Here is a 22,982-nt window from a genome sequence, read left to right as displayed (position 1 = left end):
GAATAATAATAAACATGTTGGTAATATTGGTGGATTAGATTTCCTGATTTTTCTTTAATAAAGTATTACGATTTCAAATTGGCAGCTTTTAAAATGTCCGTTCGTCAATGTGTGAAGAAAAGATTTAATAAAACGTTTTTTTTTTTCCAGGAACATTGCCAAAGGCAATACATGTTATGTAATGTAATATATATAATGACATTTTTTGAAGTGAAAATCTTCAAGATTGGCACCTTAAAAATGAGCGAGGGTGATTTATCCTAGCTGAGTAGTATAATTACCGCTTTACAAGTGGTTTTGAGCCAGAAAATGTACATTGGAGATAAACATCAGCCGATAATGATGTCTGGCCTGTGGCACTTAATCTGTTGGCTAAGAAGGGACGTAGAAGAAAGAAGCAATCATTAGGTTTTGTTATAGAAGAGCATTGATGTAATGTGGGTAATGAGTAGAGACATTCACACCAACATCGTCACCATATCTGACATGTTTCTAAGCCTGAATACTTAATCACAGCAGACACCTTCCTCGCCCATGCATCGCTCACTTGACTGGTGTATTGTTGGGGGGGGGGGGGGGGGGGGCATTTTGGCTGAAATGATGAGTATTGATTTGCACAAACTCTCAATACACTCTACACAAACACACACGCTCTACACACAACATATTCTATTACCCTCAGAAAGCAAGCAACAGTGTGTATACACACACACACACACACACACACACACACACTACATTAAGGGGGGGCATCATAGAAAAACCAGAGACCACTGGTTGCTTAGCAACCAGAGAGCGGAGGGGAATTGCAGCCAAGTTTGTAGAAACTGATGTCCAAGGGGGACCAATAGGATGACTCGGTTCTGTGCCGACAGTACCGGCAGCCAATAAGAGAGTAGCGTTAATAAGCCTGCCTGCATGGACAGATATGTCTCCATTAATAGCACAAGAACTGTAACTATGACTAGAAGCACAGGCTGTGTGTGTGTGTGTGTGTGTGTGTGTGTGTGTGTGTGTGTGTGTGTGTGTGTGTGTGTGTGTGTGTGTGTGTGTGTGTGTGTGTGTGTGTGTGTGTGTGTGCGCGTGTGTGTGTGTGTGAGCAAACATTGCCAAGTGCTGCACAGGATCAGGGTTGAAGCAAGATCTCTCCAACCTTTTCCTCTGCACAAACACACACTTTGCCACACACAGAGCAGCTCATGGGTTGAATTGCCAATATGATGAGAGAGAGAAAGTGGTGTATGATACTTTTCTGGGTTAATAAATTCTTCAAAGCCATGAGATGGAACCGACTCATAGGGGCACCAGGCTGTGTGTGAACATCAATAACTGTGTGTGTGTGTGTGTGTGTGTGTGTGTGTGTGTGTGTTTATGAGCACAGCACTATCTGGTGTGGGTGCTTCAACAAGATCATCCACCTTCAAACTTTACAAACGGTAAAAATTAAAGTGTTAAAACGTAAAAAAGCTTCAATTTCATGACAAAAATGGATGAATACTCATTAAAGAATCTCAAGATGAGATGAATAAAAGAGGAGAATCTTTTATCTCCACGGCTGTATTTCACACTCTTTATCACAGATCAAGGCTGAAACGTACTTCTTTTTTTTTTTTGCTTTGCACAATTACGGTTGCCATGGCAACAGAGAGAGCGTCCAGTAGACTGACGTTTACGCCGTTGTCCTGTACCTCGCACTCCGTAGAGTGCGGTTCACACAAAAATATCCGTGCAGCATAATTAGATGCTCGTTTTGGTTGTAAAGCTGTATTTGAATCCAAAGTTCCATCAGCCACATTTCACAACACAGTTACACTTGTCAATAAGTGGGCAGAAATATTTGGACAGAAGATAACCATCGGAGCAGCGGTGTAAGTGTATCCAGATATTAGAAGCAGCCAGGATGTCATTCTCCAGATGTCACCCCGATGCTGCCACTACCTGCACAGCCAGCTAAGTCCTCCTGTTTGTGACCCACTTCAGTCCCAAAATAAGATGTCAACACTTGTCAAATGAACCTTAATCACGCCAGTGACCGAAGGCCGTGAAAAAGAAGGGGTGACGCTATGAATCGTTCAAAAGGCGATAACGGTAGGTTGTTAAACTACATACAATTAAAAAAAGGTTGTGAAAATGTATATAAATTGTCCCGTTACTGGACGCTTTTGTCTGCGATTTGTCTCTCTCGACCTCGTCCATCACGTTGAGGTCACCGAGGGGGGGGGGGGGTCGTCGTGACGACTCGATGGACAGGATTGTGATTCGTCTTAGCTTAAAAAAAAAAAAAAAGAAAGCATCCAACAAGACTTCGGATTCAATTTCTCCGTGCGTCCAGGCTGTTTTACAACAGCTGGGGGAAGACATTCACTTCTCCTGCTGGGACCTGTCTCACTCCGTCCCGCTATTTGCCTCCCGCAGGGTCCTCACTTGCCGCTCCGCTCTTGCTCAATAGCTGCTGCCTTGTTCCCCGTCATCGGTGTCGCAATACGAGTTCAAACAGGCAGGGAAATATGCACTCGTCATCTTGGCCCTCGATTTCCAGTAACTTACTCACAGAAAGTCGCAGATGTCTTTCACTAGAAAAACATTTTTAAAAAGCCCTGAACAATCAAACCAATCGCAGCGGCCCAAGCCGTTGTGTGCTAATGCGAGTTTGCAGTTTCTCTCCGTGACTGACAGATTTTTAACTAAACTCTTACAAACTAAAAGCATCGCGCTCTGAAGCAACTAAATTCTTCCCTTTCCTGTCACAAGACAACAGCAAACAAATTGTTTTTTACTATAGAATAATAGCTGTAAAAAACGGAGTGACACGCAATGAGCTGCCTTTCAGAAGGTCTTCATGAGAGCTTGATCCACTTTGGGTTCATGCCCAAGAAAACCCAAACATGCGCCCAGTACACAATGTCAAGGGAACCGGCTCGACCATCCGAGAAAATCTATTCACGTCCAAAGGTTCCCAGGCAGGAGAGACAAAAAGGAAGGACTCTCTTTTGTTGCGCGACACTTGTGAAATACACCCCCCCCCCCCCCCCCCCCCTAAGTTGTATGCAAAGGAGGAGAAGGATGCTCTGTGGCTTCCACACCGAGCTCAGCCTCTCAGACTCCCACCACGGAGACGCACAAAAAGCATCTTTGACTCCTGTACGCACGCAGCCGCAAGAAAACCGCCTCGTCAGCAGCGTGGATCGAGCGCCACGGGAGAGCTCACTTTGAGAAGGATGCATGACATTAACAACGGAAAGGACCTCTTCCTACCTCTCCTCAGGACTGGACTTATTCCAGATGAAAGGTGGACGGAAGGTTCCTCGGCTCCTCCCGGGGGTTTAATTCTCCGCGCTTAGAAGTTGGTCATCCTCTCTCTCTCTCTCTCTCCCTGTGTCCTTCTTTCTGCTCGATCTTGAAACCTCGCCTCCCTAGATTTACTCCCTCGCCTCTTCGCCACCAGCTTCCGTCTCCCTTCTTTCTCGCTCTCTTGTGCAGATTTTCCAGCGCTCACCAACTCCTCCTCTTTCTTCAGCTCACTGCAGCCAGACTGCATCTCCTACATGTCTCTGCCTGAGCACGCTCCCCCTCGCTCTCTCTCTCTCTCTCGCTCTCTACCCAGTTTACATTCCCCCTCCTCCTCCTCCTCATCCTCCCCCTCTCCATCTCGTCACTATGGAGACGCTGGGCCCGTACGGAGACGAGCTCGTGCTGCTTCACGAGGAGTGTGTGAACGTGTTGTTTGTGTGCAGCATGAGTTGCGACAGTTACTATCATCACAATGACACCAAATTCTCTGACATTAAATAAGTTTTTTTTTTTTTCCTGCGTAGAGGTTTTTTTATTTTGACAGAGTTGTGTTTTTTTGCTGAGCTAAGCAGACGGTGTCCTGGCCGTAGCTACACATGCACACCGTCATCCAGCTATTTCAGCTCAGAACCCCTCACGACAGATGTAACATTCATCCAAAATTAACCCAGAATTCCAGAGGTGGGCTTATTCTTGGTGCCAAGAGTCACCGTCAGGTTTTAGCTCGCTGGGAGATCACCTTTGATGTCCAATCAAAGATCCTCACATGGTCTGACGCAGCTGCTGTATCTTGCAGTGATTTAGATGCCCATCCAAAAACTATGTGTGTGTTTGGGACTTTTTAACCGCAGCTTTATGACCCGCCTGCTTCAGAACATCGTCATCACCGAGCAGGCTTGTGTAACATACCTGCAGGGTGTTCAGTCGGATATGCAAACATCCATCGGCTGACTCCAGGACACGACCACTTTGGTGCGTCAAAACAAGACGGGCCTGTGCATGGGAGTATATATATATATATATATATATCGGTCTCCGTGTCACATGCATGAAATCCAACCCGCGCAGCTTGACGTCATTCTGCCTATTTCAGTCTTTTAAAAGTCTACGTATGTGATCCAGTAAGAGAAAAACCCAAAGATAGAGCATGACTCACCCTTATTGCCTCCTCGCTGAGGAACAACCCCACGGCACAGTATTCGTTTTGTGAAAGACCTTTTTAATCCACATTGATCCCCATCACAAGTTCAGGAAACGTGTGAATGTTCCCTTCTAGAAACTTTCAAGACCATCAAGCATTTACTGTTGACCTGGCAAACACCCGATGAAGATGATGATGATGATGATCGAAATCACAAACTGAAGTGCAACAAAGAAAGAAGATCGAGTCCCAACAGAATTCAACCAAAGACCAATGTGGATGTGAAGCAGCCTGACCAGCGGCGGGGTTCAGGGTGCACTCGGGCGGGACACACACACACACACACACACACACGCCTCCCGGTACCTCCCACGCCATCTCCAGCGCGGTGAGCACTACGACGGGAAGCGCAAACGCCAAATAAGGCTGCAGGAGAGCAGCGACGGTGAAGTACACTGCAGTCCTGAGGCAAATCCACCCACACCACAGATGCTACTCACTCCCCACACTGTGTACAGTACACGTACTGTACAGTACACGTACTGTACACATGCTACACACGTACTCTACGTGTACTCTATGCACGCACATCTCAACGGACACGCGTGACAACCTTCAAGTGAGATACGACATACACGTCTCCAACATTTCAATTTGGGGATTTTTAGTAGGTGTGTGTGTGTGTGTGTGTTTGTGTGTGTGTAGGACTCATAGTATGATGTATAGGGTTTGATCCTGCAGCGTCTTAACGAAGGCAGGAACCATCTGGTGTCGGGATGTGAGACAATCTGTCCATTTGGAGAAGTGACAAAGAAGGTGATAAGCACAGGAACATGACACATGCACACACACACAAGCACGCACAAAGACACACAGATAGATGATTTGGAGTTGTGTCAGGAGAAGGCAATCCAGTACACACACACAGACACACACACGCACACACAAACCGATTTCATTTATACCAAGTGCACATATCTCTAGTCTCTATGGTAACTAGTAGCCGCCATGGCAACGGAGAACAAGCGGTAGAAGAAAAGGCTCAACGCTCATGATTGTCCTCAATTTATTTTGGACCCCTTGTACAGTTCCGCACACACAAACACACACACACACACACACAGTCATTATCAGCTTTTCAGAACACATTCCCAGTTTTGAGTGTAAATACCTCTTGAAGTGGGGAATGCAGGGACAAGTCAGGACCCGAAGGTGAATCTCTGACACACAGATTATTCATATATATACACTCACCGACCACTTTATTAGGTACACCTGTCCAACTGCTCGTTAACACTTAATTTCTAAGCAGCCAATCACATGGCGGCAACTCAGTGCATTTGGGCATGTAGACATTGTCAAGACAATCTCCTGCAGTTCAAACCGAGCATCAGTATGGGGAAGAAAGGTGATTTGAGTGACTTTGAACGTGGCATGATTGTTGGTGCCAGAAGGGCTGGTCTGAGTATTTCAGAAACTGCTAATCTACTGGGATTTTCACGCACAACCATCTCTAGGGTTTACAGAGAATGGTCCGAAAAAGAAAAAACATCCAGTGAGCGGCAGTTCTGTGGGCGGAAATGCCTTGTTGATGCCAGAGGTCAGAGGAGAATGGCCAGACTGGGTCGAGCTGATAGAAGGGCAACAGTGACTCAAATAACCACCCGTTACAACCAAGGTGGGCATAAGAGCATCTCTGAACGCACAGTACGTCGAACTTTGAGGCAGATGGGCTACAGCAGCAGAAGACCACACCGGGTGCCACTCCTTTCAGCTAAGAACAGGAAACTGAGGCTACAATTTGCACAAGCTCATCGAAATTGGACAATAGAAGATTGGAAAAACGTTGCCTGGTCTGATGAGTCTCGATTTCTGCTGCGACATTCGGATGGTAGGGTCAGAATTTGGTGTCTACAACATGAAAGCATGGATCCATCCTGCCTTGTATCAACGGTTCAGGCTGGTGGTGGTGGTGTCATGGTGTGGGGAATATTTTCTTGGCACTCTTTGGGCCCCTTGGTACCAATTGAGCATCGTTGCAACGCCACAGCCTACCTGAGTATTGTTGCTGACCATGTCCATCCCTTTATGATCACAATGTACCCAACTTCTGATGGCTACTTTCAGCAGGATAAAGCGCCATGTCATAAAGCTGGAATCATCTCAGACTGGTTTCTTGAACATGACAATGAGTTCGCTGTACTCAAATGGCCTCCACAATCACCAGATCTCAATCCAATAGAGCATCTTTGGGATGTGGTGGAACGGGAGATTCGCATCATGGATGTGCAGCCGACAAATCTGCGGCAACTGTGTGATGCCATCATGTCAATATGGACCAAACTCCCTGAGGAATGCTTCCAGCACCTTGTTGAATCTATGCCACGAAGAATTGAGGCAGTTCTGAAGGCAAAAGGGGGTCCAACCCGTTACTAGCATGGGGTACCTAATAAAGTGACCGGTGAGTGTATATATATATATACACACACACACAGTGTGTATAGGGTTTTATAGAGTGTGTATGTGTGTGTATGTATATACACACACATACACACTAACAAAAAGTGAGCACAAACTGTCAGGTCTGATCCAAATGTACAGAAGCAACAGAGATGTTGTTAGAAAGATGTTCTGGATAGATCTGGTTAGTTCATCTATATATTAGTTAGATGTAAATATCTATATATATATATATATATATAGATAGATATATATCTATATATATATATATGGAAATTCTAATCCTACATAACTTTATCTACTAATACATAGTGCTCACACACTGTTCTACCGGCTCGTAGAATGAATCTGTGGTGTCACAAGATGATTTTGCCCTCTGAAAAAATAACTATATATTACTAATATTTTCTAGCAACAACCCAAAATGAAAGCCACCACACACACAGACACACACACACACCTTTTGTGATATCACGGCACACTCATGCAAAAAACATTAGGGAAATTCTTCCCAGAGGACGTGAAGCTATTTGGCCTCACAGGAGCAAAGTCCACCTCTAAGTGCTGCGCTGTGCAGCTCAGACGACTCACTCTGAACGAGAGCATCTTGCAGCCTTGACGCACTTTTCTTTTTTCCCTTGTTTGGCTTCTTGAGAAGAAGGTGGTGTGACTGAAGAGCGAGGCAGCAGCACCACCGTGTGGATCTACACACAACGTGACTGCACATCCCTGAGAAGGAGTGTGTGTGAGAAGAGCCCTTCTTCTCCATGTGCTATTAAATAGGACAGGTCCACTCATCCACGACTGGATGGGACTCTTGAAATAATAATGAAATATGCATATCTGCCATGCAATAAAAACACTCATTCGGCACACACACACACACACACACACACACAATGTTTGAGACTTTACGTCATGAAGCCCTCAGACATTAATGACTCATTAAATGGTCGCTTATTCATTTGCTCTCGTTAGCGCTACAGGTGAAGCAAATTGGATTCTGTGAACCGCCATTAGTTTTATTTTAGCATATTGTAAAAAAAAAAAAAGAAACTTCCATAATAAGCAGTATGTGCACACTTACAGTGCACATACATATTTAATAATGAATTCGTATCAATTATTAATGTAAATTGAATAATTTAAAGATTTAATGTGTTAATTTCAGGTGCCAAGACAATTAATCATGAAATAAAGTACCTAAGCTTTTTTTTCTCTGAATTGATACTGAAAGATTGATCATAATACCTGGGAATATGTTCACCGTCTTGATGTCACATGGGAGTTGCATTAAAACAAACGCACAATTCTGAAGTAGTTTTGACCATAATTTCTACCAGAGATGAGAGAAGTTGATCATGTGTACAGAGACGTAGGAGTAAGATTACATCCTTTTATCTTCATTTTTACTAATCCCACATTAATTTCCTTTTCAGTAGCTTCTTCTTAATTCCCAAAAGATATTAGCAAAAAACAGAGATATTGGCACAGTTAAAGTTATATACGTCATGATGTGAATAACAGTTAAAAGACTGATCAGCGTAGACGAGATAAAAGGACAAAATAAGAAAGGTTGTCGGTTAATATTTGTCTTGATTTTACAGTGAACCTGCATAGGGGGGAACTCTGCTAAGTCAATCTACTCTGATTTAAACCCACATCACACACACACAACAACGCTCCTCCTCCCGTGTCTCCCTGGAGACCACAGCACCAGCCATTATCTGGCCATCACATGAAAGCAGGAAACAAATTGCATTTCGAAAAGACACTTTGTTCCCTTCCATGTCTCTCTCTCTGCATCCCCTCGTTTTGTGTTAAATCTGTGCGTCCCACACACACACACACACACACACACCTCTCTTCATCACCCCAGAGACTACTCCAGTGACGGTCTACCACTGCACCATTTGAAAAAATAAAAGTTGCTCATGACAATTTATTATTTTGTTTTTCACAACTTTCCCTTTACAAAGAATCCTCAAAAAACAAATTAAAAATATATTTGACAGAAACAGCTCTTTATTTAACCACAACCTACATCCACGCTTTTCCTTCTATGATCTCACTGTCTGCTTGTGCGCCCTCTAGTGGCGTCGCTCTGCTCTGCAATGCAGCCTCTGTCAAGACACAATCCTGATGCAATACAATATTCCTGTTTAACCCGCAGATGCACATCTGTTAAAATCAGTCTGTAGTATAGGACTAGTGCTCATCATTTAGATGCTGCTTTACACACACACACACACACACACACACACAGGGTGTCGACACAGCTTGTGTCCTCAAAGTGTGGCATTTTAAAAACACGCATACGTGGACACTAAAGCAACCACTAACACTTTGTCCATCTCACATATGCAGACGCTCACACACAGCAGCAGCGTGTGGGCGGCATCCCCAGCGCCGCAAACCATCTTGCATCCCACATGCTTATATAACTCCCTCCCCAACTCCTCCAGCTGATCACTCATCACTTTATCACTTTATCCTCCGCTGGGAAGGAAGAGCAGCCCTCCTCCTCCTCCTCCTCCGCCTCCTCCTCCCTGCCCCTCGCCGAAATCAGGCAGCCTCTGCAATCGAGCATGATTTCGTTACAGTAGCAGCATCAAAGCAGCACATCTCTCCACGGGGTTGCAGCAAAAAAAATAAAAACACACACACACACAGCTTTTATGTCGGTGGAAATTGAATCAAAAACCTGCATCACTTGTGACCGAGTAGCCGCTCGAACGTCAACCTTTGCAATCGAGGGGGGAAAAGCAGCTGCAGACAATCCGCTAATGCTCCAAACTGTGAACAGGACGCAGTCAGGTCACGAACGGCACGAGGTGCAGTGTGAGGAGTGGAGATGCCTGACTGCATCTTTCCCACAGAGGGAACTCTGTGGAGGACAAAGCTCACGCGTCGGCTGACGTTCGAGGCCCACGGGGGGGGGGCGGTCTATTGATTGGGAGAAACAAATCCACTCCGTGAGCGAGGTGAGGGACGAGGACGGGGACCGACAAGCCGCTGTCCTCCATCGCAAAGAAAGCCGCCAGTTAAAAGATGGACCTCGAGCGAGACGACGCTAAGATATAAAGACTCATTTCTAACGCAAGCAGCCAGCAGCAGGAGCTCCAAAAAGTCTAGAGGTCAAAGGAAATAACCCAAATGCCAAATATGATTTGATAGATAACATTTCATGTATGGATTGCCGTTGGGATGCAAAGATTATTCTAGCAGTTTGATTCAATAATCTTAGGATGTGGTCTTCCATCTCTTAATACTCCCAATATCCAATAACAACCTGTTGTTTTTTACGAGACTAAATCAGGATCTGGAAACACAGACCAAACAAAACAAACATGAACTCCACCCTTCAAGTCCTTTTGAATGAGAGCCTTTTTCAGGGCGGCACGCAGGAGAAGGGATTGAAACCCCCCCCTCACCCCCCCCCGATGCGACTCACGTTAACGAGCTCGATCTCCCAGATCTTCTTGACGAGCTCCATGGAGGTGTAGCCGTTGACGAGGAAGGACTTTGTGTAGTCGCCGAGCTCCAGCGACTCCAGCCACTCCGCCACCGACGTGGGGTTGTTTCCGTCGTAGCCGACGGGTCTCACCTGTGGGGGGGGGGGGGGGGGGGGAGAAGAAACCTCTGGATGTTTTTCACCATTGACCTGGAGCTCTGTGGCTTAGAACACCTTGTGCGCTCCGTTCACATGCCAACTACACTGCAGCCTCAATGACACGTTTGTCTTGTTGTGAGTTGGGTTTCATCGCTGCGCTGCACTTTATTCGTTTGCCGTCTTCATTCTGCTGCAGCGGCAAAACTTGGGGACACGGGGGTCATTAAAAATGTATCCGTGAAAGATCTCTCCCCGAGAAGCGAATGTTCCCGAGCTCGGAAAGAGGACGTTAGAACTTCCAGCCGGATAGCGTGCAAACACAACTTTGGAGTCAAGGCGGGACAGGACCGCCACAGCACGGGGGGTGGGGGGGGAGGGGGGGGGCCTTAAGAGAGTGGGTCACAATATTCATTCACTTCTATATAGACAGTCCCAACTGCCCCAGAGAGCTAATGGTGCTTCAAAACAAAAGCCCACGTCCTCTACCTTAAGTCAAGCATGTGTGTGTGTGTGTGTGTGTGTGTGTGTGTGTGTCTCTGCGTGTGTGACGGCAGACAAGAGCAAAGCGGTCTCTTTTCTCTCCCCCCTTGGGTCCGGGTCGACTCGCATCCTTACATTTGACACCACACTACACAGATTGTGACTGCAGCACTGACCCTGGGCAGCAGCCGTATGGCCTGCAGGAGCCGCTGTCTGTGGGCCGAGTTGAGGATCCCGATCTCCAGAAGGTCCTGGTCTTCCACCACATTGCTGCCCTGGAGAGAAGAAAAAAAAGAAGAAAAAAAAAGAAAGAAAGCCAGGGTTAACGAGGGCGGGGTTTCACTTACTCGCACCGCGTTTGACAATCAAGTCTTTCTTTTGTTCAATTATCGTTGCGTGTTGATCCACTTTAAATGCAGATTGATTTGAAAAGTCTGCAGTGCATCACCTTGTTCAATAATGTTGCTGATTAAAATACATGAGGAATTAAACAATGCGTGTAATTTAAAACAGGGTGGTAATAGTTTTATTTGTGCACACAAGTGAATAGAAAGCAATGCCTGTGTGGAAAGATGTTTTTTGGAGAGTATGTTTGGTAAAACAGTGTTTTAAATTAATGTAACGCCATTAGAGGAATGTCTGATATTTACATGACGGCTCTTAAATAAGTCTGTTTTGCCCATTCAGTCCAAGTTTAATACTTGACTAACAGGAGAAAATAAATCAAGTCAAACTGGGCCGTTATATAAATACAACAAGACAGAAAAAAAAAAAGGTTTTGACAGATGGTCAAAAAATAAATGGGATCAGGAAGGGCCACGTTTTGGTCTTTTTGTGCAGATTGTACCTCAGCACCATTTATGGATGTGCTGCGTGTGCCTCCTGATGCTGCTGTGAATGTTACCGACACCCCCACATCCGTAAACTCACACCCGTGCTGCACATCATCCAAACAGGGTGTTGCGCAACAACATACACTCCACCGCGGTGGCAAAAAACGGGACAGATTATCACGCAAAAAAAAACAAAAAAAAACAGCCCCATCATCAGAGAGCAGAATCTGTGAGTAGAAGCTGAGAGAGAAACGGAGGAAAAACACGCCGCAGAGCTACAACCGACATTCTTATTGGAGACACACAGTGGGGCTGTCTCACACACTTTCACCTTCGGTAATCCAATGGGAAACATTAAGAAGCCTATCAGTCATCTGCCTACACCCCCCCCCCCCCCCCCCCCCACCTCCCTCCCTCTCCCCCCACCCGAGGGTCGGCAGGAGAGTCTTGGTGCGCACAGATAATTAGAGGGAAAGTGGCAGGAGGGAAAAGAAGGGCCGTGTGAGCCTGAAATAGCACCTGGTACCTGCAGCCCCACGGAAGTGAAGCAAGGCAATCGCCACGGTGACGGTGGAGATAAAGGAGGAGGAGGAGGAGGGAGAGAGAGTAAGAGCGGCCTGGAGGCCGTTTGAGGACTCTCTCTCTCTCTCTCTCTCATATATGTCCTTCCTGTCCCACTAAGACACGAGAGGGAGGGGGGGGCGGGGGGGTTCGTAGGAGGTGTCAGCTTCTTTACTTCTTTTGTCTAGAAGTCCACTCTGGGGAACGAGGCGCCCGAGGACAAAGTCCTCCGATGCCCTGACATTTTAATTAGTAAGTAGGAAGGTAACCTTAGTTTAGTAGCGGTGCCCTCGGGAACATTTCACTGAAAGAAATCCTTTTTACTTTTTAAACTCGAGGTGTACTAGCAGAAGATGTATGTAATGTAAAGATGCTAGATTAGCACATGATGGATCACCATCCATTACACACTAAACTAGAGGACACATCTGCAGTGAAGGTTCTGTAAGTGACTGCTGAAGAGCCCTTGAGCAACGGATCTGAGCAGGTCCTTAAGACTTAAGACCGAAGTTGGACATCACATGAACGTGAGGAACACCACAAAAGTCTGAATATTCTGCAATATTTCACAAAATGTAACTTGCTTGGACTGTAAGTTAAGTCATTTTAATGTGGTGGTCACATGATGTCATGTAACATGTGCTCTTAAATCAATACACCATACTAAAAGGTACACTAAATGAATGATAACTGAGTGAACTCAGATGTTCTATTCCACCTGAAACAAGGCCTGTGGCAGAAATACGCAACCCAACGCAGCAATGAGCCATCGGGTGGTTAAAAAGGACAAGACTGGTCACTAGAAGGGGATGGAAATAACCTGAAATAAATAGAGAGAATGCATTCTTCAAGGACATCTATTGGATTGTTTACTAAATATCTTTGCAGGGAAACCACGTAATCTGAGAATAATGAAAAGGCGCAGCTTTACTTTAAAATTAGCAGGCGACAGCTTGTACAAAAAGTGCAAATGGTCTTTGATTTGATTTGGCTGCACTCTCCCCCCTCACATAATTATATCCCTTCACAATCAACAAGATCCAACGGGACATTTAGGACGCCGAGGCAGATGATTTAAGCACTACTATCACAAAAGGGGCCCGTTGCGTTAATCAGCGCTTTTGTTTAACGGCGCTCTCTCGTAAAACAGATCAAAAATATCAGCGAGATCCAACTCACCAGCTCTTACGGTTTCCGTCTTTTATTCTGCTAACGGACCCGTTTTTTCTTGTCAATGCCAACGCACTACAGACAGAACTCCGTGCTCATAGATCAGCTTCCAGGCTGACTAACAGAGCCCAGAGTCGAAGTCCCCTGTGCCACAACTCCAGGGCAGAGTAATAACTCACAGAGCCACAGCACAAGGGACCACGGAGGGATTCAGAGCCAAGACTAATTGCTCCCCTTTGGGATCCTAAAAAAAGGAAGAGGAAGGAGTTCCTTCGCCTCGGTTCTTCATTCATTGTAAAAAAACGTCCTGCGCGAGGAGGATCAGAGCCGGACGCTTTGAATGAGGTACGGACGCTGACGTGGTTTCATTCATTTCACAGGCCTCGCCGTCGCCGCTATCGCCATCAGCTACTTTTTACAAGTCTTCATTTGGCACCGCCAACCCATTCCATCGACCGGCTTCCGTCTCTCCTCTTTCGTTGTGTCGACTGTAAGCGAATAATAAAACATCCCGATAAAAAGGAGCTTTTTTTTGTTGTGTTTTGTTTATCTCAGTGGCTCATAAAAAGGGTTTCCCTCGGTCTCTCTCCCTCAAGTGAGCGATAACAAAGCGTATTAATGGTATCATTTCCACTTTGGCCCTCCATCTCTCTCCCCTCCTGCCCCTTCCACAGAGTCCTAAGATTCAGTGTTCACTGAGGAGCGTCCTTTCGATGGTCCACTTAGGTCGGAGCTCTCCATCTTTTTCTACGGATTGCAATCATTTGGAAGAAGAACACCGCCAACGGAAAACGGTCTAAACAGTCATAATCCGACTGATGGATCAACTAGTCGTCACTTCCCTTTCTGATGTGTTGACTTGGTTCAGTCTCACTGCTCATCAGCATCGATTTCACATGTAACATTTTACATTTTGGGTCTCATGATGTAAACACGTGTCTCTCTCTCTCTCTCTCACTCACATGCATACATTCATGTAGAGTCGTTTGAAATGAGTGTGATGAGTCCCCCCCCCCGGGCTCTTCAGCAGCGTGTCCATCAGTCCGGCAGCTCACGTCCTCTACGGGCTGGTGAAGGGGACAGGACACGCCCCCCCCTGGAAGGACCCCAATTAGCGATGAGCGGTCCATGTGCACGTGTTCATGCGGGGGCTTCGTGTGTAGCCGATATGGATCAGAAATGGGGGAGGGTGGGGGGGGGGAGATTCATCTGGAGATGTTTTGACTTGTTTGCAGTTTGAATCCTCCATTTGATGATCATATCATGAGCCTACAGTGGAGTGAGAAATCCATTTGACCAGAAGCTGTCCTTAAAGAATCCACAGCTGACGTTAAACGGGAGATTCCCTGAAGATTTCCCCCCCCCACTCGACAGAATTAACGTCAGTACTTGGGAGACATGGAGTCTCCTGAGGGCGGAACACAAATATGAAATGTCTTCCTTTTTAATCCAAAACATCACAAAAAAAAGAAAAAGAGGTTTATAAACTCCAAGTGTGACTTTCAGCCGAGAACGCCCAGTCACAAAAGGACCTTTTGATGTCCCCGTGGTGTTTGTTCGGCTGTTTCATCTCCTGCCCCTTTCGAACGTTAATGCTCTCCAAAGGCCTTGCAGAGAAGATGAGCTACTGAGAAACATTTTAAGACAAGAGCGAGCAGAGAATCCCTAAATTCTCTTTGAAGGCCCGCCACACGTTACGTCACTGATATGACGGCGTGTGAGTGGAGGAGGAAGGGCTGACCTGTGGCGACATCGCTAAAAGAAAGATGCAGTAGCGTAGGGTGGTTGACATGTAAAAAATGATGACAAGCCCCTGTGGAGACCTGAGGCGTGTGAGCCGGAGTGAAGGTTATCAAGATCAGCGAGCGTGGCCTTCCTAATATTTGTAAGTATGGCCTCAGCCACGTGAAGAAAGAAACTGAATCTGTGATTTCATCCTGTTGCCACGGTAACCAAAGAAAAGAGATGCAGGTCACAGCGAGTGGACGTGCAGAATGCTCTGTATATTCATACAGATCCCAACGTACATTTGAGTGGTCAAAATGGGATAACTGTACAAAAAAATAAAAATAAATAAAACATTATTATTTGAAGGGTGGTAGAGTAGTATTAGTGCTCCAAATTCTCTTTGGTTTGCAAATCGAAGCCCTTGAGTCAGCATCCCTCTGCTATGTCATACCCATTTACACACACACCCACACACACACACACACACACACAGAAACATCAAAAGAGTTGCTGAATACAGAAATGACCCAGCGAGTTTCTCTTCATACGATGAAGAAACCATCGGATTGGAAATAGTCCGTCAGCTTCATCCGCAGGCTACAAGTGGTTGGGTTTCTCTGCACGGACCTTTTTGTGCGTGCATGTTTTTTTTTGTTTGTTGCGTATTATGAGCACGCAAGCCTGTGGCCTGATGCTGGAGATGGGATTTCTGTGCGTAGGAGGACCTCACATGGCATCAGTGGGGAGAGGGAGCGAGGATGAGAGATACGGAGAAAAGAGGAAATCCAATAAACGAAAAATGATGAGATGAAGAGATGATCTCTCAGAGAGAGCAAAGAGAGAATTACAATTAAAGCAAACACTCACCATGAACTGGACGTTGTCAAATCCATTGGCCAGCAGGTGGTTCTCGTACTGGACCAGACCGATGGAGTCGAGCCACTGGCCCACGGACTGCATGGGGCAGCGGGGACCTATGAGGGGGTGGAGGGGCAAACGCTTCAGTAAGGAGTAGCCGTCCACCCGGTAGCAGCGGCAATCCGGCTGAGACAGCTGGCACTGCCACATCATGTTATGGCGGGCAAAGTGGCTGTCGAAGGAGCCCGCCATGCTTTTGAGGAAATCTTTCGGTAGGGCAGCCGGAGGGGGAGGAGAATTAAAAGGGAGGCAGGTAGGAGAGGAGGTGGGGGGGGCGGGGGAGGGGGAGGGGAGGGGAGGGGGAGAAGAAAGTCGAAGGAGAAGGAGCAAGTGGAGGCTAGGCTAGAGGCATGGCGAGGACGGAGGAGGGAGCGGGCGAGGGTGCAAGCGGGCAAAGGCTGGGCTGAGGCGTCCGGATGCTGCCGTCTCTGGATCCGGCAGCAAGGGGGGGGGGGGGGGGGGGGGGGGGGGGAAGCTGAAGTTGTATCCAGAAAGGGGCCGCCGTCCTGGGGGTTAAATCCTGCCAGAGGGTGGGCGTTGGAATCGGAGGTACGGATCCGCGAGCGAAAGCAACCGACTGTGTGTGTGCGTGCGTGTGCGTGCGTGTCGCACGCCACAGCAGCCGCTGTCTTTTCAGCTGTTGCGCTCGCTTGGCGGCTCCCTCAAACGCGCGTGTGTGTGTGTGTGTGTGTGTGTGTGTGTGTGTGTGTGTGTAAAAGAAAGCGAGAAAGAGAGCGAGAGAGCTGCATGCGCTGTAGATTCCTCTTTATCAAGTACTCCCACTCATCTGTATGCTTCTGCAGCCTCTTCGCTCTCCCTCCTCTCTCTGAGCACTGCTTTCCTCCCTCATTCCCTCACTCTCTCTCTCTCTCTCTCTCTCTCTCTCTCTCGCTCTACCTCCTGTCTCTATCTCCTCTCACGGTGTAGATCGTCACCCTGCCGCTCCTCGTATATCTGGCTCGCTCTGCTAATGATTGGCCATCAAAACAGCTACAGCTTCTTTGTCTGCAAGAAGCAGGGGTCCCTCCTACACACACACACACACACACACACACAGCGTGCATCATGCAGCTGCATCTATAGGTGCGTGTTTGTCGCTGTGTTGTGGTTTGTTGTGGGGGGAGGCTGCTTTGGCACAAACAGGATTTCTCCTCGTGGTAACCATGGTTAGCATTAGGAGGCTTAGCGTCCATAGAGAAAAAGAGAGGGGGAGCGAGGAGGAGGAGACCAGCAGGTGGAAGAGTTTCCACGGGGAGAGGCGGCGGAACGCAGTAAATAGAGAGGAGTGGCGTGCATTCGAGGTATGTAGGTGGGTGGGGGGGGGAGGCAAACTCCCCCACACACTCATTTACCTTGAAACAATAACGCCGATTTATCACAATTCACTGTTTTTTCTCTTAAACAAAACGTGTGTGTGATGCGTTCTTGGTATTTCATGAACTGGTTGTAAAACCCGCTGGCTGGATATCTGAATGCTGCCGTTTACTGCGGCGCTGGACTTTATTGTAAAATCGTTGCAGTGTTCCCAGAGCACAGCAATTACTCGGGTCTTATCACACAGCAACGGCCAAAAGCTACTAAAATAACACCCGGGTAGTAATAAACCAGAGTTGTGCTTCGTGTTAGATTTACTGACACACACACACACACACATATATATACACCTGTGTGTACTTTACCTGAGGTGTCCTCCTTGATGTCCAACCCGCTTCCTATTCCTGCACCAATGGAGCTCATGATCTTGTCGATCTGAGCAACAAATGAGAAAGAGAGAGAGAGAGAGAGAGAGAGAAGTTCAAGGGAAAAGCCAGTTTCCAGTAATAAGGCTAACCCCTATTTCTGGATTCAAGAGTCACATCAAACGATCATTACGCCCGGCAGCTCGCTGGATCACACTCATTCCCCCCCCTGTGAATTGAAAAAAAAAATAAGGAGGAGCAAATGAGGGAGACCCATTCATGATGGAGGGCCATTCAGAGGCTGACCCTGGACCTGCTGCTGACCACGATGGAGCCTGGATGAGCGGGTAGCGATGTCTAGTTTGGAACCCGAAAAGGGCGTAAGATGTGACTGCATTTCACAAGATGGTCGATCAGGTTCTGGATGAAGTGGCACATAAGCCTCCGACTTCACTGATGCTGCTTCAAGCAGTAAAACACGACGTATATTTCTCAAGTCCTCTTTGTCGCTCATTTGCTCATTTTTCTAATTTTGTTAACAAGCCCTTGTGGAAGAAAAAAAAAGGTATAAAACACGTATTTCACACTACAGATCGTACAAACGTGAGTTCGACAGACCCACTGCTGCTGAGATTAAACACAGCTTCCCCTGCAGGCTGATAATTAGCATCCAAATAACCGCAAACAATCAGCGATTCTCAAGGTAAAGCCGTGTGAAAGCACAACGTGCAGGAGCCACCTTGCCTGTGGCGCTAATGAGCTTGGATATCTCCAGCTCAGTGACAGTTCTGGGACACCCCCCCCCCCCCCCCATGACTCCTCCGCTAATAAAGCAACGCTTTCCTGAGCATGTGCTGCAAATAGAGTTTTGCAACTGTTTTTTGTTTTTTAAATCCCCATATATCACGCCGCAATTTCCCCCGGAGCCATCTTATCTCGTACCCGGCGCCACGCAATTACACAGGAAAGGTCAACCTAATTGCTGGGGATTGTGGGAAATTCCATATGGTAATTCATCACCATCAGCGATTTGATGAATATAACAGGCACGCACAAATGTACTTTCACTCACTGAACGTCATTCTGATGATTAGAACACAATCTAATCTTAAGAAAGTAAAATCTGGTGCAGGATTCAGACATCAGTGCTGTCTGCGGGGCGAACGGGGCCAATGGGTCTAATGAGTCAGTGAGCCAAAGTCTTTACCAAGGGGCAGTCCGGTTAATGGATGACATCTGGGTCAGAGGCGCTTTGGTACCGAAAAGGGCCCCCCCGCCCCCCCCCCCCCCCCCCAGGGGCACAAACGCACCCTCGTCCTCCGCCCTCTGCAGCTCATCATGGTGGGAGCACAGTGAGCCGCCACTGGGGCTCCTTCTGCAGCACAGCAGCTTTTAAAGGGAGGAAAACACTGAAGACCCGAGTGCACTGAGGTTTTCCACTGCCCCCCCCCCACCTCCCCCCACCTGCAGAGGTGCTTCAATTTCACCGATATGCATGTAGTGCCCCAGTAAAATAAACTCATTAACCTGTTTTTCTTCCCCACTTTGCTTCATTATCAACTGACTGAAAACATCAGTCCCCCCTCCCCCATTTCTTTTCCCTACCTCTTCCCACTCAGCCGTGAAGGAGGGTGTTCTCTCCAGTGGTCCCCCCGGGCCGGAGCCCTCCCCTGGGCTGAGACTTCCGGGCCCCTGGCCACGAGACCCGGACCCCCAGCCGTGCTCCTCCTAGACACAAAAGCATCACATTTACGCCTCAGAACTTATCTCTTCACTTATTGTGAGTCAGATAAATGACACCTAAAGTTCATAACTATGCGAGGAGCCGAAGTTATTTCAGTGCTTATCAAAGATTCATCTGTAATGAGGCATTTTTCTTCAAACAGACTATTTATTTAGCGTATGATTTATTTGCAATGAATGGCCCAGATTAGCGTGTCAGCTAATTGGCTGCACTGGCTTCTGCGCTGCGTCTGAAGTCAGCCTGCATGATGCAGCAGGATGCTAACTATCTGCATAATAGCTGCATAATTCATTCACCTGAATATTTCCAGTGAATGCATTTGCTCTCGTTGCAAACTGAGACCTGACCCTTAAGTTTTCTAAAAAAGAGAAACTTGTTTATAACTTTTGATAAAAGAGATTTTTATGTTTTCCTCGGCCTCCTACATAAAAGTCTAAACATCAGAGAGAGAAGCGTTTTAAAGATTTAACTCGCCTCCATAATGCAACCTACTGTATAGGCTTCAAATATCAGGCTCAACACTAGAACTGCACAATTAATGGTTGAGTTCAGATGAAAACGACAAAGGGGACACGGAAGGGACGAACCGACCTGTACGGGAGATACGGCCACCAGGTTGGAATCGGACTTGGACAGAGACTTGGACCGCTGCAGGTCCAGCACGCTGCGGGGGATGGACCTCATCCTCCCCAGGGTGCAGGCCCGCTCGTCGCAGCCAGCACCGCCCGAACCGCCGCCCGCCTGGATGCACTCTGGAACGCCCCCGTTCTGACCAGAGGAGCAGGAGAAGGTGGAGGAGGAGGAGGAGTCCGCGGGTCGGGCCTGTTCCTGGTTGACCCGAGTGTGGAAGATGGTCCGGTACACCACCTGCGGCTTCTGGGAAGGCTTCGCCTTCACGATGTCGCCGATGTCCGGGCTCGGCAGCAGGCCGCCGTGCTTCCGGGGCTTGGGGCTGTAGAGGTGGAAGGGGGTGTCGGGCGTCTCGCACGCCGGGGAGGATCCATGCAGGAGGCCCGCAAACTCCTCTGGGATGTGGCTCTTCCTGCGCTCCTCCAACAGAGCGCTGGGTGTGGAGGAAGAGCAGAGAGAAGGAGGAGCAGGAGGATGAGGAGGAGGGGGGGGGGGGTCTCGCTGGTACGGCCCGTCGTCTGCACAGAGGAAACGGACGCACACAAAAAACAAAATACATTGAGTGATTAGGATTAAATTAGAGATTTGCATAAAGTGGGCCTGTAACAACAAAGATTCACACCAACGGAGAACAAATAAAGCACATCAATATTTAAATAGCGAAATGCTTGTCTCACTGTGGAACCAGAGAGGGGAGAGCAGAACAACAGTAACACAAAACGACCAAAGCTGCAGGAAGGAAGATAAGGAGGAGGTAATACATCTTCTGCTCTCCTGCTGAAAGGCTTTGAAATAAAAGAACTCATGACTTGAGTTTTTTTTTTTTTTTTACACCTTTACGTCTGAACTCCTGCATGAGCGCGCAGAGTCATCGGAGCAGACGTTCGCACACCACTCACTGGGCTTTAGTCTGGTTTTTTTTTTTTCTCTCTCTGTCTGTGCGCAGCGGGGTGAAAGAGCTGAAAGCTCCTCCTGATCCTCTGCAAGAAGACGCTTCTGTCTCCGTCTGCTCGTTACTGTTTGTGCTCGTTGTCCCATCTGCGTACAGCTTCCACCTGAGGTCCCCGGGGGGGGGGGGCATTGTCTCGCATGTTTACACTATGTATTCCTCGTAATGCGATGTGCAAGACGGGAGGTGCATTATTTTAATCCATCGTGATTATTTATTAGATTTTTCCAGAGCAGCACTCGAACGCACGATGACGAATCTGTGACAAAGGAATAACACCATGTTCCCACCAGATTCTTATTCATTTATAGTTTCAAAAGAAGTCTCTTACTCACTGTATCTAAAAACTAAATACCAAATGTATGGAGTGAGATCCATAAGTAGAGGTATAAACCGAGCATAAGAGATAAAAGCATGTGGAAGAAATCATACAGAAAGAGAAAAGTGGACAAAAACACAACTTTAAATGAGTACATGTTAAACATAACAATGTCAGTAGAGTTGTTATAATAAGTTCTACAAGGAAAAGAATCAAAATTGTAAAAGAATATTAGAATTTTCCTTCTCAGGTCACATTATTGTTACATAAGATATTTCTTATTAGAAATTCACAGGATTGCGGAGGCAAAGTGGACAGTGCACACAAGATACATGGTAAAAACAAAGAAATATATATATATATATATATATACCTTTAACTTAGCATTAAGTCGCAGTATAGCGACCACGACCTGAGCTACTTTAAAGAGTCTGCTCCTATTATCATACACAACAGGAAGCAACAGGCCGAACAGCATGAGAATATCTTTCAGTGATGAAACAACGCGCTCTGCACTAATTTAAAAGGTTAGCGGTCGGCTGGACGGGACGGAGCAGCTGGTCGGGTCTTTTGATCTCATGCAGGCTCCAATCCATCAGAAGGTTCAATGACATCTTCCCCCCCCCCCATCGGCCCAAAACAAAACAAAGCGCTTGAAACCAGCAGGAAGCTTCGCTGGGTCGGAGTGTTTTTTTAATGCAACATATTATTCCGCCCGGTCGCTTTGCCCTCTGCGAACAGCTGAAAAGAAAAACGCTGTGTGGAGTTCATGACTCCCTCCGTCTATTCCCCGTCACTGGGAGGCAAGGTCGAGCACCGGGTCATGTAAACAAGCCTCACCGACGATAAGCATCAAACACACACACACACACACACACACACACACAATCATGGAGTCAAATGAACAGCAACAACAGTCCAATTTCCATATGAAACGTAATCGAGTGGAGAGAAAGAGACTTTTTTATTAAAAAGCGGGAGACGCTCGAGCACCTCTCACCAAAGGGAGGATAAAAGCCAGTAGCAGGTGAAGCATTATCAACAATCCTCGAATTATAAGCGATTTGATAGTTGTGTTTTTTTATGAATGGGATGGATCCATTTTAGCGCACCCGGTCGGCTGTGTTCAAAGGTTGGAAAACACCGTTTTTAAAAGTCCTAACGACTGGTCATCCAGCACCATAAAGGCCGACATCATCGTTACTCCTCACCAGGTGGAAGCCCTCTGGCGTCTTCGTCGCCTTCCACGGTTTGACTATCAATCAATATGTCAGTAGCACCTTTCTAGCTTAGATTAATTAAACACACTGACACGAATAATTCCTACATTTCGACTGCACCATGAACGCATCAAAAAGTGAAACTATTAAAGTTTATGCAGCCTATACGAGTCTCTCTCAGTCCTGTTGAGAATATCACTGTCTGATACGCTTCCCGACACGCACAACCGTTGGCAACAGGTGAGC

The 22,982-nt window shown here is 47.0% G+C and overlaps 1 protein-coding gene across 7 annotated transcripts in view; it reads right to left on the bottom strand.

The window, feature by feature from the left end:
- The window catches only part of anks1b (ankyrin repeat and sterile alpha motif domain containing 1B), a 114,630-nt gene that overhangs the window by 16,224 nt on the left and 75,424 nt on the right, over positions 1–22,982 (bottom strand). For all 7 annotated transcript variants that reach the window (XM_037460209.2, XM_037460207.2, XM_037460206.2 and 4 more), the window contains 6 exons: positions 20,210–20,766; positions 19,480–19,602; positions 17,875–17,944; positions 16,145–16,251; positions 11,162–11,260; positions 10,347–10,499 (listed from right to left, as the gene is read on the bottom strand). In XM_037460209.2, the coding sequence (XP_037316106.2) occupies positions 10,347–10,499; positions 11,162–11,260; positions 16,145–16,251; positions 17,875–17,944; positions 19,480–19,602; positions 20,210–20,766 (1,109 nt within the window). The remainder of the gene's footprint in view (positions 1–10,346; positions 10,500–11,161; positions 11,261–16,144; positions 16,252–17,874; positions 17,945–19,479; positions 19,603–20,209; positions 20,767–22,982) is intronic.

The sequence above is a fragment of the Pungitius pungitius genome, chromosome 2 (genome assembly GCF_949316345.1).
Source record: "Pungitius pungitius chromosome 2, fPunPun2.1, whole genome shotgun sequence".
NCBI classification, from domain to species: Eukaryota; Metazoa; Chordata; class Actinopteri; order Perciformes; family Gasterosteidae; genus Pungitius; species Pungitius pungitius.
Note: the sequence above shows the minus strand (reverse complement) of the source record. Positions and strands in the feature narration are given on the sequence as shown.